This window comes from Pinus tabuliformis, chromosome 3_2, assembly GCF_031772625.1.
Source record: "Pinus tabuliformis cultivar Carrire ecotype Pingquan chromosome 3_2, CPIR1, whole genome shotgun sequence".
NCBI classification, from domain to species: domain Eukaryota; kingdom Viridiplantae; phylum Streptophyta; class Pinopsida; order Pinales; family Pinaceae; genus Pinus; species Pinus tabuliformis.
In genome coordinates, this window is record NC_142302.1 from 193,105,638 (window position 1) to 193,120,628 (window position 14,991).

Below are 14,991 nucleotides of genomic sequence, written 5' to 3' on the forward strand. Positions count from 1 at the left end.
TGATTCCCCATCATCATCCGCACCTTCTTCTTTGTACAACTGCTGGAAATGAGAGGTTGCAACCTCTTTTATCAGAGTTCTGCCTTTGAGAACAACCCCATCCAGTGAGGTGATTTTAGCAATGTGGTTTCTAGAAAGTCGAGTTCGGATTTGCTTTTGAAAGAAGGCTGAATTTTTTTCTCCAGACATAAGCCAGAGATGGCGTGATTTGAGCCTCAAGGATTCTTCCTCCTCTCTAAATGATTGGAGAGTGTTGAGTTGGAGTTCTTGCTCAATCTGAATTTCTTAGCAAGTAATGTCTTGCAGCTCTAGGCCCCTTTTCAAATCAAGCAGTTGCTTTATATTCTATTTTCTATGACTAGTGGGGGAGTCTGTGGTATTTTTTGTCCATTCTTTCAAGGCTGTTTTGGTGGCCTTTATCTTTTGCTCCCACACATAGTTGGGTGATCCAAGAACATGGATGGGCCTGACCTTCTTGACTGTATCCATAAACCCTTCTATGTCTGCCCAGAGAGGGATGAACCAGAAGGGAATTGACCCCAAATGTTCCTCTTCTTCTAGCACTAGAAGAAGAATGGGTTTATGATCTGAAGTCAGCTTTGGCAAAAAATTTGTGGAGATGATATTTTTTTTGGAGAGGAAGGCTCTCTGATGTAGGAATCTGTCCAACCAGCCTGAAATGTGCTCCGTCCCAACTCTGTTATTTGTCCATGTGTAAAACCCTATTTTTGGCTTAAAGTCCAGTAGATCCCATTATTGAATTAGGTCTTCCTCGAACGGAAGGAAGTGGTCCCTGCTACTGATTCCTCCTCTTTTTTCCTTTGGGTCAAGGATTAGATTGAAGTCTCCTACTACAATTATATTCTTTAGGGAGTAAGCTTCAAGGAAATCAAACAGGGTTTTCCAGCAGTGTTTATTTTCTGCATAGAGAGCAAGTACGTAAAGATTAAATAGAGCAAAGTTAATATTACTAGGAAGGTGCTGGAGTTCGGTGTAAATACAACATTGCATCTGAAAGGAGCTCTCAAGTTGAAACTTGTCTTCCTCCCATAGAGTGGCAAGCCCACCGCATGTACCCCTTGCACTTACTACTTTTCTGGCTTTTGTTTTCCATTTTACTTTCCTGAGTTCTAGAAGGGCTTCCCCTTCTATTTTAGTCTCTCGGAGCATGAGGATCTTGGGAAATTCTGATCTCAATAGGTTCTTGACTGCTTCAGCTTTTGAGGTATTCCCCAGTCCTCTGCAATTCCAAGAGACTAATTGCATTATTTACTAGCAGAGTGAGGGGAAAAACCTCCCTTGGGAGGCCCAGCTCTAGAATTTCTGTTGATGGACATCTCAATCGTGGGTTGGTTGCCTTGCATTTTTTGTCTCTCCACCTCTTCTTCTCTGGCTTCTCTGTGAGATTTCCTCCCCTCTTTTCGAATGCCTCTCAGTTGTCTCATATTCCGAGGATCCTAAAATCTTTGGAGTATTCTTCCTTATCATATCTTCATAGGTTGGGGAACTAGAGACACCTTTTTGAATTTCGGTTTGGAGAGAGCCTATTTCCTCCTACCTTTCGTCTTCTTCCATGATGATGGCCTACTGTTCAGCCTCTTTATCTGTTGGATCTGGGAGTTTTTCTGGTGCACTGAGTATTTCAAAGGGATTGGTGGGTATGTCAGCTCTTGGAGGGACAGTTATCCACTCCACTTGGACTATGGGAGGATCACCAATCCTCGTGGACACTCGTTTCCTTTTGTTTCTATTGTTCTGCTTAACTATTCCTCATTTCTGGACCTGAGCCCATTTATCTCCTTTCGCATTCTCGGCCTCCTCCTTTGATTTATTTTTATAGTGCCTCACAAAGTTCCCATAGCCATGGCAATGCCGACATTTAAATGGGAGTTGCTCATAATCTAGCACTTGGATGTGGGACCAATCAGCCACCGTGAGTTTTATAGCTTCAGGGAGGCCTTCCTCCAGGTCAACTTCTACACAAATTCTTGCACAAGAGTACTGGTCCCTCCTTTTTGCTCGATCGATGGGCCAAGTTTATTACCTATGGTTTCTAAGGATTTGGGGTTCCAACAATGCAGAGGTAAATGAGGCAAGCGCAACCAGACAAGAATAGCCGAGGGCACATCCTATGTCGGATTGAAGTCTAGAGTCCATTGATTCAGGTACAAACCCTGAGGCCCCATGAAATATGGGTCATTTCTAAATCTGAGGTTCCTGTCTTCTATCGCTTCAAATACGAATATAAAGAATCCTTTACTGACAAAGTGACATTTGATTCCTTCCTTGACAAGAGATCGCCAGTTCCTTTGCACCTAGGAATCTACAGCTTTAGGTGAGGGCCATAGCCGAGTGAACTATCAAATAAGCCCTATTTCTACTAGATTCAACGCCGCTTTGCAAGGTTCTTCAGTTGGCAGAGCAACTGTGGGGATGGATTCCATTCTTTTGACAAACTTCTGCTGGTTTTTATTTGTTGGTCGTTTATTGCATGTCGCTACTAGTTCCCAGAACACAGATAGCTCAGGTGGAAGGGGAGGATCTAGTTCGCATCCCCCTCCTAGGGCCATGGCATTGGTTCTGCGTGCAGTCTCTCACTGTTTCGGTGCTCTCATGCGTGCAGAGCTCTCTGGTTGATTTTTAAGTTTGATTGTATTCTTGAGTTTAAAGCATGATTATTGTAGTGTATATTTTCATTCATTTTCCATTATATATATATATATAGTTACACTTTGTGACTAGGGTTTTATTTCTTACACTAGACATTCCACATCAGTGGACTAATTTCAGATTTATTTTTCATTTTCAAGTTCAGCTATATCTTTTATTTTTCAAACTCGATTTTTTCTTTTGATATTCAAATTTGTATCTATAATTACATAACCTAACCCTTAGGGTTATCCAGATTATCTTTCTTGACTTCTTTGGATAGGTTTAATTCTAAATGTAGGTCTCAATATTCCATATATTTTACATATACTAGTGTTTAATTCTATTGTATTTACATTTAATTTATGTTACACAAACTATAAATACAATGATGCTAACTTTGAATTGTTCTTAACATAGATGAATGACAAGGTCTTCTGTGTTTTTTAGAATTTGTTCAGGTAATGTTTATTGCTATTACTTCCACGAGTTTTTAATAATTTTTTTATATACTCTTTAGTAATTCCTTTGTATATAAGTATATAAATTTAACATAATATATGTTCTAGCACATGGTTACAGGTAACTATGGCTTGCAAATTATTTAAAGAGTTTATATTTCGATGAAGTGACTCAAAGTGTTCTTCATGCTCATGGGAGTTTTTCAATTGTCTCTTACCAGGTCAAACGAATCGAACCCTTGGTTACTCCATCTTCTTGAGAATGATTGTTTTGTTATTGTTGTCAGGAACAAGATTTCATGATTTTCTCTATTGACTATTTGTTTCATTTTGTTTAAGTAATTTCTTCCTATGAGGAAGTAAAATATTTAAGGCTTATGCCTAAATTGTACTGATATGTTGGGAAAGTTTAATACCACATTTGAGTTATGTTTATAATTCCAACCTTCTATTACTAGTAACATTCCATGACTAAAATATTTGTTATGTTACTAGATTGAATATAATTATATATTTAAGAATATTTTGTTCATAATCGATTCGAAGATGTATGATGATATTTTCATGAAAATATTTTGTTTATGATTTGTGTATTCTATATTATAGTACAATTTCCTTACTTTAGTTTTGCTAAGAGTAAGTTAGAAATGTAAAAAAATATTTTATCCTTTTCCCTTATTGTCCTTAAGACATCCTTCTGAGAGTTAATTCTTATAGAATTATTAATAATTAAATATAATAACAAATACTTATTATACTTGAGTTCTTATATGTATAATAATTGTAACCAACGAAAACCTCCATATTTATACATAATGCAAACAAGAAATGCAACTATAGTGCTAGTAAAATAAAAATTGTATTGTAACATTTTATTTCTCATTTTCTATACAAAAGCTCTACTATACATGTATTCACTCTATATGTATTTCCATAGTTCATTTACTCTAATATGTGTAATTGAAACTTTCACACATAACATATATAAAAATCAACATATATGCATAATTAACTATACAATTCATAAAACTAGAATCCTTGCTATTTTACTTTGCAAATGTTGCACATAAACAAGGTTCAGAATACCAACATGAAGTTTGTAAATTCTCGGAAATTAATGTTAGAGTACTCAACTCCTCCCAACCTTAATAATTCTTACGTAATATCTACCTTCGGGCACAAGATTACAAATTTTCTATAATATTGGTTTTGTATCATTCACTTGCTTCTCATTAGTCTTTCCAATAAAACGTGACTTTTTTTCCTAGCAAAACAAAAAGTATCCATTCACTTACCCATATTCCACTCATTTGGTAGCTGGTAACTACCTCCACCTCACCAACAAGTGGCAGGTTTTGTCGCATTCACTTGCTTCTCACCAATATTTCCAATACAACGTGAGTTGTTTTCTTAGAAAACCAAAAATTATCCATTCACTTACCCATCTTCCACTCATTTGGTAGTTGGTAACTACCTCCACCTCACCAATAGGTGGCAGGTAGTTACTAGCTCATAAATGAGCTTTAATTCCCACTCCCAAAGACAACATCTTGTATTTTAAGGAAGTAATAAATTGGCCAATTCCATAATTCAAATTTAATCTAATCATTTAGATTATATGCCTAGGACTTAGTACTGGGTAATTAATATACATCATCAATTTGCAGCCTCATCTCTTTTAGCCAAGTGTACTCCAACATTAATTTTCCAAACCTCTTTATTTATTATTAACATCTTAAATACAATTTTACAATCATTCATTATCAGTAATAAAATATTGATAAATAAGTTCTTCATATGTCTTTCAAAATTTAGCATTAAAAAGAAAGACATATATACAAATTATTTACACATAAGCTTCAAGTCAGTGGATATCACATCCTCCCTCACTTGAATTTGACACCGTCTTGGTGTCTGATCATACTTTTTGGAATTCATTCTAGCTTGTTGAATCATGATGGATATGCTTCTTTAAAAGTATCCTCCAACTTCCAAGTTGCCTCTTTTGCACTGAAATGTTTCCAATGAACTTTCACTTGAGCTATGTCTTTATTCTAAAGCATGACTACCCTTCAGTCTAGAATATGTAGTGGTTTTTCTAGGAACTCTCCCTCTGGTTCCACTTGTACAAAATTCTAATAAATTATATGAGTTGGGTCATATACATATTTCTTTAACAAAGATACATGAAATACTTTGTGAACTTCTATGTTTGCTAAAAGGGCGAGCCGATAAGCAATAGGTCCAATTTTGACTAAAATTTGGAAAGGTCCACAATATCTAAGCGATAACTTGGTACAATTGCCAACTCTAAGTGTGCTTTATTTTTCTTCACTTTTAAGTATACATGATCTCCCACATTGAATTCCTTCTGAACTTTTTTCAAATCTACATAACTCCTCTGTCAATTTTTGGGTTTTTTAAAATTCTGCTTGACTTGCTTAACCACTTCTTCCATCTCTTTTAACATATCTGGTCCCAATACTAACCGATCCTCAAGGTGGTCCCAATTTAGAGATACTTTGCATTTTCTGCCATATAGTACCTCAAAGGGGCTCATCTTCAAAGAAGATTGATACCAATTATTATAGGCAAACTCAACTAAGTGAAGATAGTCTTCCCACTTAGTTAGTCTATCCATAACATACATTCTTAACATATATTCTAAAATTAGATTGGTTCTTTTTGTTTGACCATTAGTTTGAGGATGATAGGTTGTACTAAATTTTAACTTTGTCCCCATACCTTCAAATAATCCCTTCCAAAATTTTGAAGTGAACCTACCCACATCGTGGTCTGAAATCATAGTTTTGGGCATACTGTGAAGTCTAGACATCTCCTTCATGAAGATTTATGCTATATTAATAGCCTTGAAGGTAGAATTAACAAGAATAAAATGTGCAGTTTTTCTAAGTTTATCTACCACTACAATGATAAAGTCATGTTGCCTCCTAGTCCTTGGAAATCCAGTAATGAAATCCATAGATATTGTTTCCCATTTCCATTCTAGAATGGGAAAGGTTGCAACAATCCTGCTAGGTGTTGATAGGAAGTCTTCACTTTTTGGTTCTCTAAGCACTTAGCCACATAATTTGTTACCACTATTTTCATTTTAGGCCAATAATTTTTTTTCCTTCACACAATTATTAGTTTTTAATATTCAAGATGGAAAACTATTTGTTTCTCAGTTGAAATAAAACAAATATTTTCAGTTCCGGATCATTAGGCAAATAAATTTTAACTTTGAAAAACATCAAATCTTGATTATTTACTAAAAAATCATTTTCTTCTTCACCTAATAGTTTAGTTTTCTACAATTTTCTTTTAATCTGCATATATTCCTCATCAAAATTTGTTCTTGTTTTTGTCTTTTCTATCAAATTTGTCTACCAATTGGTTGTTGAAATAATATAGGTTTGATTTAATTTTTTGCTCAAAGCATCAACGATTTCGTTTTCTTTTCCTTTAATGTGTACAATTTCAAAATTGTACTCACTAAGGAATGCCAACCATCTTGCTTTCCCAACTTTCAAATTTGGCTGGTCAAAAGTATATTTGAGGCTAACATTATCTTTATTTAGTTGAAATTTTCTTCCTATCAGATAGCGTCTCCACATTTTTAGAGCATGTAGGATAGATGCTAGTTCAAAATCATGTGTGGCATAGTTATTTTCATGATCCTTTATTTTCCTAGACTTGTAGTAGACTACATCGCCTTCTGGCATTAAAAACCTCCCAATCCTTCTTTACAAGCATTTGTACATAGAACAAAATATTTACTATGATCAAATCATTTCAATATTGGAGCAGTGGTTAATAATTCCTTTAGTTTCTCAAAATTGTCCTGACACTTATAACTCCATTCAAATTTTATCACCTTCTTTTGCAAGGAAGTGTTACAGGTCTATTTGGGCACATCACTCCTGACATTCAGATGAGTACAATTAGGGCTCATCAAACCCTAATTCATTTGTTACATTCCCTAGACAAGTCATCTCATTGAATGCTTCCATCCATGAAATTTTCCTAGCCTGAAGCCTTGCTAAAATGCCTCCTTGGGATACCAGCGCAACCTTGGTTAGGGGTTACTGTGCTACAGAGTAGGAATGCCCATTTTGGCCTACACCACAGTGCACTTAGGCCCTCTTTGACCTGTGCTGGGTGAGATTAAGCGAATTTTACATAGGGTTTTGGGAATATTCCTTGATTCTAGATCATTCTAGAAGGATCCTATCTCTTATCTCCTCCTATGAGCTTGAAATTGGATAGGCTAAGGATCAATTAACCTCCTATCCTCTCATCCCTTGCTCCATGGAAACCAACTCTAAGTTTGGAAGGCCATTCAATACCCTCATTTATGAAAAAACCACCTCTATTTACTATAATTTTAGCACTCATCATAGTGATCAAGGGGCTAGAATCTGAAGTTTGTAAGGAAATTTTGTTGGTTTGAGAATTGAGCTTATGTTAAGCAATGTTGTGTTTCTGGAGTTGTGTGCTTTTGATGTGGCGAGGGTTGGACTGAAGCTGGAGGAGTGGCATAGGATCCAAATGTATTATGTGATACTCTTCCTTCTACATTAATAAAGAGTTTATTCCTTTTCTCATATGATTGTTCATATCTATGATGACTTTGTGTTTCAATGTCTTCGATTCCATTATTTTATAGTAGATAGATCATGTATGCTTTGATCATTTCTTGTTTCTGTTTCTCTTGATGCAGGTACCTTTTGAGTGGATTTAGTTCAAGTGGGAGTGATGGGAGCGATTCAAAAGAGATCTAGGAAGCGAAAGGCTACAAGTAAGTTCCTCCATATCATCTATCTTCTATAAGAAAATGTTAAACTACTCTCTTTTTGTTGTTCTAGGTGTAGTCACCCACCTAGGGAAAATGTGTTTATCCATAGATGCAAATTCCATATAATAGGAAGTAATAGGATATGTCAACTTAGAGAAACCTTCTACGAACCTTCTATAATAACTTGTAATTCCCATAAATGACCTGATATCAATTACATATTTAGGTACTGGCCATTCAATAATAGCTCGAATCTTTTCTCAATCCACAAAAAGCGCTTCCTTATACATCACATGTCTCAAATATTGAATATGTTCCTGGTAAAATGATTAGTTGTTAAACTTAGCATATATCGCATTCTCTAAATCATCTAAACTTATCATATTGCTAAACCAAATATCATATATGAATACAATGACAAAGCTGTCAAGAAAACGACTCAATACATGATTCATGAGGCACATGAAGGTTTTTGATGCATTAGTGAGTCCAAATGGAAGCATGACAAATTCATAGTGTGCATATCTTGTCCTAAATGTTGTTTTTTGTATATCCTCCTCCTTAATCCTAGTTTGATGATATCCAAATCTTATATCAATTTTTGAAAATATTAAAGCTCCTTGGACTTGGTCAAACAAGTCATCAATCCAAGGTAAAGGATATTTATTTTTAATGGCCGTTTTGTTGACTTGTCTATAGTTGATACAAAGGCTAAGAGTCCCATATTTAATTTTAATGAATAAAAATGGTGCACCCCAAGGAGATACACTAGGCCTTATGTACTTCTTATCTAACAACTCTTGCAACTAAATTTTTAACTCCATTAGCTCAGGGATACTCATTCTATATGGAGATTTGGATACCAAAACTGCTCCAGGAATGAGATCAATATTGAAGTCTATATCATTCCTTGGAGGAAGTCTCGGTATCTCTTCACGAAAAAAATCTTTACATTGCTCCAAAATAGGGTAGTCTTCTAGAGATATTTTGTGTTTATTACTAGATAAGTCTTCAATTTGGAGTGCAAACATTTGGAAGACTTTAAGAGCACATTTCTTTAATTGTAAGGAAACAAATTTTCCTCACAGAAATAACTCTCGGCACTCCTTTAAATATAAATTCCTCTCCCTCATCATTAGCACATGTGAAAGACTTTTCCAAGAAATTTGTAATTACTCTGTGTAATTCTAACTAGTCCATCCCAACAAGAACATCATATGACCCCAAAGGTCAAACATTCAAACTTACTTTAATGTTCATTCCATTTAGGTTTAATAGATAGTATTTTCTTATTTCTGTAACTTTCCTTTTTTCTCTTGTGGCTAGTTGTACTAACCAAGCCCTACATTCTTTTTCCTTTTTAAGTTCACACTTTTCAATTTTAGCGAGAGAAATATAGCTTAAAGTAGATCCAAGGTCTATTAATGCTGAAGCATTTTTCTTAGAAATTTTATCTTGGACTTCCACCATAGTGGACTGATAATCTTCTTGTCTTATGTCCAACGCTAGACTAATCCTTAGAATATTGTAGGCAATATCATTGGCTGTATAGGCTTCTTATAGGTTATTTACTGTTGCTCTCTTATTTATTGAGTTTTGTGGGCAGTCTCTCCATAAATGGTTCTCATGATAACCCCAACATTTATTAAATTGGTGGTTTCGTTATTTCTCCAAAATTCCTATTTCCTGCTCTAGCCCCTTGTGCACCTTTTTGTCTAAATTTTTCTGTTGGCTCACACTTCTATTGTAATTACCTCCTTGATTACTTTAAAGGTTTTTGAAAAACTAGTTTTCTTAAACCCCTTTTTCTTAGTCTTTAACTTCTCATGTTTCTTGGCCATCCAACCCTTAGAATTGTCACCTTTCTTTTGATTCTGATTAAAACATAATTTTTCCTTCCCGATAGTCTCGTCCATGATATTTGGATTGTTAAACTCAATACTCTCCCTATATGAAAAATGCAAACAACTAATGAGTCGTTTTATTTTATCTTTCTCCTCCTTCAAGTATGGTACATATACCAACAAACTCATAAACTTATTTACAAATTCAACTATGGTGGATAAGCCCAATCTTAACTCATGGAACTCTTTGGCCTTCCCATAAAAATGCATTTCACTTAGATATTTCTTTTTAAATTATTTTTTAAAGAGTTTCCATGTCATATTTTTACTTTTAATTCTTTTTATAGCTTTATTTTCCTCCCACCATAAGGTTGTTTTACTAGTCAGCTGGTATGTTTCCAACCTGGTCTTCAAATTTCTTGGATAATTGTCGACCTCTAAATACTTTGTCATATAAAGAAATCATGCTTATTCTCCTTCTTCGGATTCTCCATCAAAATTTGAAGCCATGATCTTTTTTAATTCTCCTTGGAATGGAGACATATTCCATTTCTTTTAGGACACAAAAATACTACTTTTAGACTTATTTTCTTCCCCTTCATCAAACTCATGGGTCTTACTTTCACTAGAAGTTATGGAATCAGTTGTATTAGTTGATTCACTCCTAGTTCTCTCCTTATGAGTTTCTCCTATTTTATTATTGGCTCTAACTTCTTCCAACTTCCTTAGCAAATATCCATTAATATCCTCCTATTATTCCTTAGCTTTAGAATTTTTTTCTTGTTTGGCCTTTATATTATCTACATCTACCTTCAAGCTATGCATTACTTGCAAAATTTCATATTCTTGATTCTTTCTATTACCATTTTCTCCTCCCATCATTCCAACCTCAGTATCAGGTTCCTCACCACCTATAGGTGACCCTATAGAACTCTACCCATTGTTTCCTTCAACCATTCTTCAATTTTTCCTAATGTTTCTTTGATTATTTGAACATGACATCCATAAATTAACTATTTCATTTGAGGACCTATAAAAGGCCTAATGTTGTAAGCTACGTCTAATAACACTTTTAATAAACCTTATTATAAGAAACATTATCCTTATTTAGTAATTCTACTCTTGGAAAGTTTCCTTGTAATTTATTGTTTAACTTATATTAATCACATTAATAAATATTCTCTTATTTTACACTTCCAAGGAATAATCACCATAAACAAATCAATTAATTTTTCCTAAAGAATTTACTTTCTTATATAAAAGTGATAATATTGAGTCCTTCATTAATATACTCGTACATTGTTTACATTGTAAATGTTATTTTGATATTGTCTCTTATCCAAATGCCAAAATTGTAACAATGGCATATAACTCTAGTTATTTTATGAACCGAAAGTGAGGCTTAAGCTAGAGTTGCCTTAAATCTCTTTTAACATGGTTTATGTTCATATATATATATATATATATATATATATATATATCCTCATTAGTAAAAAGATTGTTTATTCTTTATATATTCTAAACCTTGGTTTACAAACGTTTTCATGAATTTGTCTAATATATTAATCCACGACATCATATGCTAGAATTTTCACCTGATGTTGCAAAGGAAACGATGTAAGGCATAGAGTGTGGAAGAATAGTGACATGTGAATGGGCATTGTTGAAAGCAAGGGTGGATGATAATGAGTTGCAATTGAAATTTATAGTTATGTGTATGATGAATATGTATATTTTGTAAATAATAGTGTGTAGAATAGTGACATGTGAATGGACATTGTTGAAAGCAAGCATGGATGATATTGAGTTATACTTGAAACTATTAGTTATGTGTGTTTTGAATAGGGATATTTTGTAAGTAATAGTAGTTTGTCGAAGAATAGCAACATGTGAATGGACATTCTTGAAAGCATGGGTGGATGATAATGAGTTATAGTTAATGTTAGGTAGAGGTTATCCATTATCCATGTAGTAGTTGTTGTTTATGTGAATGTGTTTTTGTACATTATTTTAAGGTTTTTCAAATGGGCATCTTTGAAATTTTGGAAAAGAAATTGAAGTGTTTGGCAAGTTTTGGCCTACTACTCATAAACATCAATCCGAAAAAGGGGTATGTGTTGTAGTATTTGTAAATGAGTAAACATTTAAAATTTGGTTTTATATGAAAAAAAGATTTAGTATGCATAATGAAACATTAAATCAAAACAATAATAATAAAACAATTTTTCATACCATCATCTACAGATATTGTAAAGCAACTCTAGCCACATTTTGAATATTGCTACAAGGGCTTAGGCTGTAAAGACTCCACATTCAAAACAAAATGGAAAGGTAGGATAAGAAACATATTGGATCATAAAGCAATAAAGAGTATAGTGGAAGCATGGGATCCTTATAATTATCCTTGGTCCTCCTTAAGCCTTACTAGGATTGGTGCCTTTTGGTGGCTTAGGCAAGAAGAGTGATTTTCTAGGTATCATTTTCATTTTTTTGCTCCTATGGGGCTTCTTAGATTCAGAATTTGAAGGGACCCAACATCGTAAAAGTGTTGTTTGGTGGCTTGGGCCTGTAACACATGAACTGGTACTTAGCCCCAAACAACTCAAGAGTGTACAAATTTCCGAGGACAAAGGATAAAAAGGAGTTACTATTAAAATTTAAAATTCCCGCTTAACAAACTCTACCTGGGATTTCTTGAAAATTTTAATTTACCAACCTCTAAATTTCATCAAAAGGTAAGAGCCTTACTGTAAATTAAGGATTGAAACTGAAAAGTAATGAGCTGTTATCATTTTTTTCCATTCCACCAGTCACAAAACATTAAACATGTATGTACCAGTTCACTGTACATGATTCATGATTTATTGCAGAAATGGTAAAAAAACTCAATGCTTATTTCTTCTGATCTCAATAGAAATTTGCATTTTGAAATCTTATAAATCTATTAAAATAGTAACAATAGTACAAAATTATATCTTATTTTTGAGTGATCATGAACTTTACGGCCCTAGAAGTTTTATTATGAGTAAAAGCTTATAATTTCATTGTCTTCTAATAGTTTTGTGTGAACGAAATCTAAATTTCTTGCACCATTGACTTGAAGTAAATGCACAGGTGGTATATTGTAGGGAGACAGAGTCAACCTGCAATTGTTTTGGAGAAACCTATAGAGCTTGTCAATTAGTAATCCTTCAAAAGGCCTAGCGCTCTTATTAGTCTTCAATGTGATTTTTCCTAGAAGATACACAAACCTTGTATTCTTTGCCAATTCAATCTACTACAATTCCTCATCTAAGAGTAGTTACTTTCTTCCACTATATTTCTGCTTGCATAACTTCTGTCATGTGAGGAAGAATGAGTTCCTCTAAGCTTGAGATAGTCTTTTATGCTTTCAAAAACCTGGTTGATAAATTCAGAGCCTTCAATGTTTGGGGCATCTTTGTAACCATATTGGGCTACACATTTACATACACCTTTTGGCTCTAGTTTTCCAACCATAAATCTCTCCAACAAAAGTATTATCTTGACTGGAACCATTCTTATGGTGACAATGATAAGAACTTCATGCAGAGACCCCACATTCTTTACATAATTCTCAATAATCGGTGGTAATTCAGAAATAAGGTCACTGAAAAAGAAATGAATTCCTAGTACAAGTGAATTCACCCCAACAATCAATCCATTCAAACCTTCTATGCTGAGTTTTCTCCGTGCTAAATATTTATACCTTTTCTACCTTCCTTATTTCCAAGAGAACATTATGGTCAGAAAAATTTTTGCAATGACGAAGGGACACCAACCACCCTGTGGCACCTTATTCAATACAGATGATAGATAAACTCCTTCAAAGATAGCAAAAAACAGAGTGAAGGTAGTATAAGAAAAACATGCATGTTCCAAACCACAAGCATGACCAAAATTGTTGCAATTAGAAAGGGACACCAAGCTCCCTGTGGCACCTTTTTCAATATAGATGATAGATAAACGGCTTCAAAGACATCAAAAAATAGAGTGAAGGGTAGTATAAGAAAAACATGCATGTTCCAAACCACAAGCATGACCAAGGTTACTATGCACGTTGTAATGAACATGACCCCAACCACTGCAACCCCTGCACCACCAAAAACCTAAAATTATCCTTGGAAACTCAAAAGAATCGATAAAAACTACCAAATTCGGTTGTCAGATATAAATTTGTATATTCTTACCATATGCATTTCCAAATTGTGTTCCATCCCGGAATCCTATGACAATTACAAGGCAGATAACCATGAGAACATAGTTGACTTCAGGTGAATAGATCTAACCCTCGTAATTTTGTGAGGTATGAACAATATTCACTCGAGGGAAGAAAATAAGAGCCATGGATTGTCTTATGATTGAGAATGTTACTGTAGTCAATGCTTGACTGGCTACAATGGCTGCTAAAGTGGCAACAATACGACAACTGGCTTCACTCCATCCTCATCTGATACAGGAAAAGGACATTGCAAGTTACCAAACAATAAAGTAATTCATGGATTTCATTTAGTGAAGGGTAAAACAAGGCATGATATGGATGACTACCATGTTGCAGAGTATAGGCATGTAGAAGATCATGATTTGGGGCTTTTTGCTATCTTTGATGGACATTTGGGACATGGCGTCCCATGTTACTTGCAATCAAATCTTTTTGACAACATTTTAAATGAGGTAGGTATGAAGTGCTCATGCCTTGGATGGTCATCTCAAATTTTCTTAGCCTTTTTGCAAGATTTTGTATTGCATTTCAACTGTTTCCGTAAATTTTTGAGCTGATCAACTTTATTCAATTTTGTTAATGATGATGTTTTAATACATTTTTTAAACATTTTTTTAAAGGGTTGTATTAAAACTAGTGTAGATTCATCAAATTTGGGTTTATCAAGTACTGAATGATCAAATTTATTGAGGTGTAAATTTTTATTATTATTTGATCTCTCTTGGTATTTGACAGATCCGGGTTTAAGATGGATCTATGCTATTTTATCTATTTTTTAGATATATATATATATATATATATATACAACATCTATGTCATACTAGGCTATAGAGCACCTTCTTACTCTCGTGCAATTCCCAAGAAAATACTATATTTTTATTTTGGTACACTGACCTTCCAATTCTTGAAGTAAAACTTATGATGAGTGTGCCTTTCCTCCCTAAATGTCTAAAATTTTTACAGCTAAGAATAATTGCAAGTAATATTGAGAATGTATAA

The 14,991-nt window shown here is 34.2% G+C and overlaps 1 protein-coding gene across 1 annotated transcript in view; it reads left to right on the forward strand.

The window, feature by feature from the left end:
* The window catches only part of LOC149180422 (putative protein phosphatase 2C 58), a 111,600-nt gene that overhangs the window by 93,102 nt on the left and 3,507 nt on the right, over positions 1 to 14,991 (forward strand). Inside the window, exons 4-5 of the mRNA XM_089413874.1 lie at positions 13,939 to 14,044; positions 14,183 to 14,444. Coding sequence (XP_089270000.1) covers positions 13,939 to 14,044; positions 14,183 to 14,444 — 368 coding nt within the window. The remainder of the gene's footprint in view (positions 1 to 13,938; positions 14,045 to 14,182; positions 14,445 to 14,991) is intronic.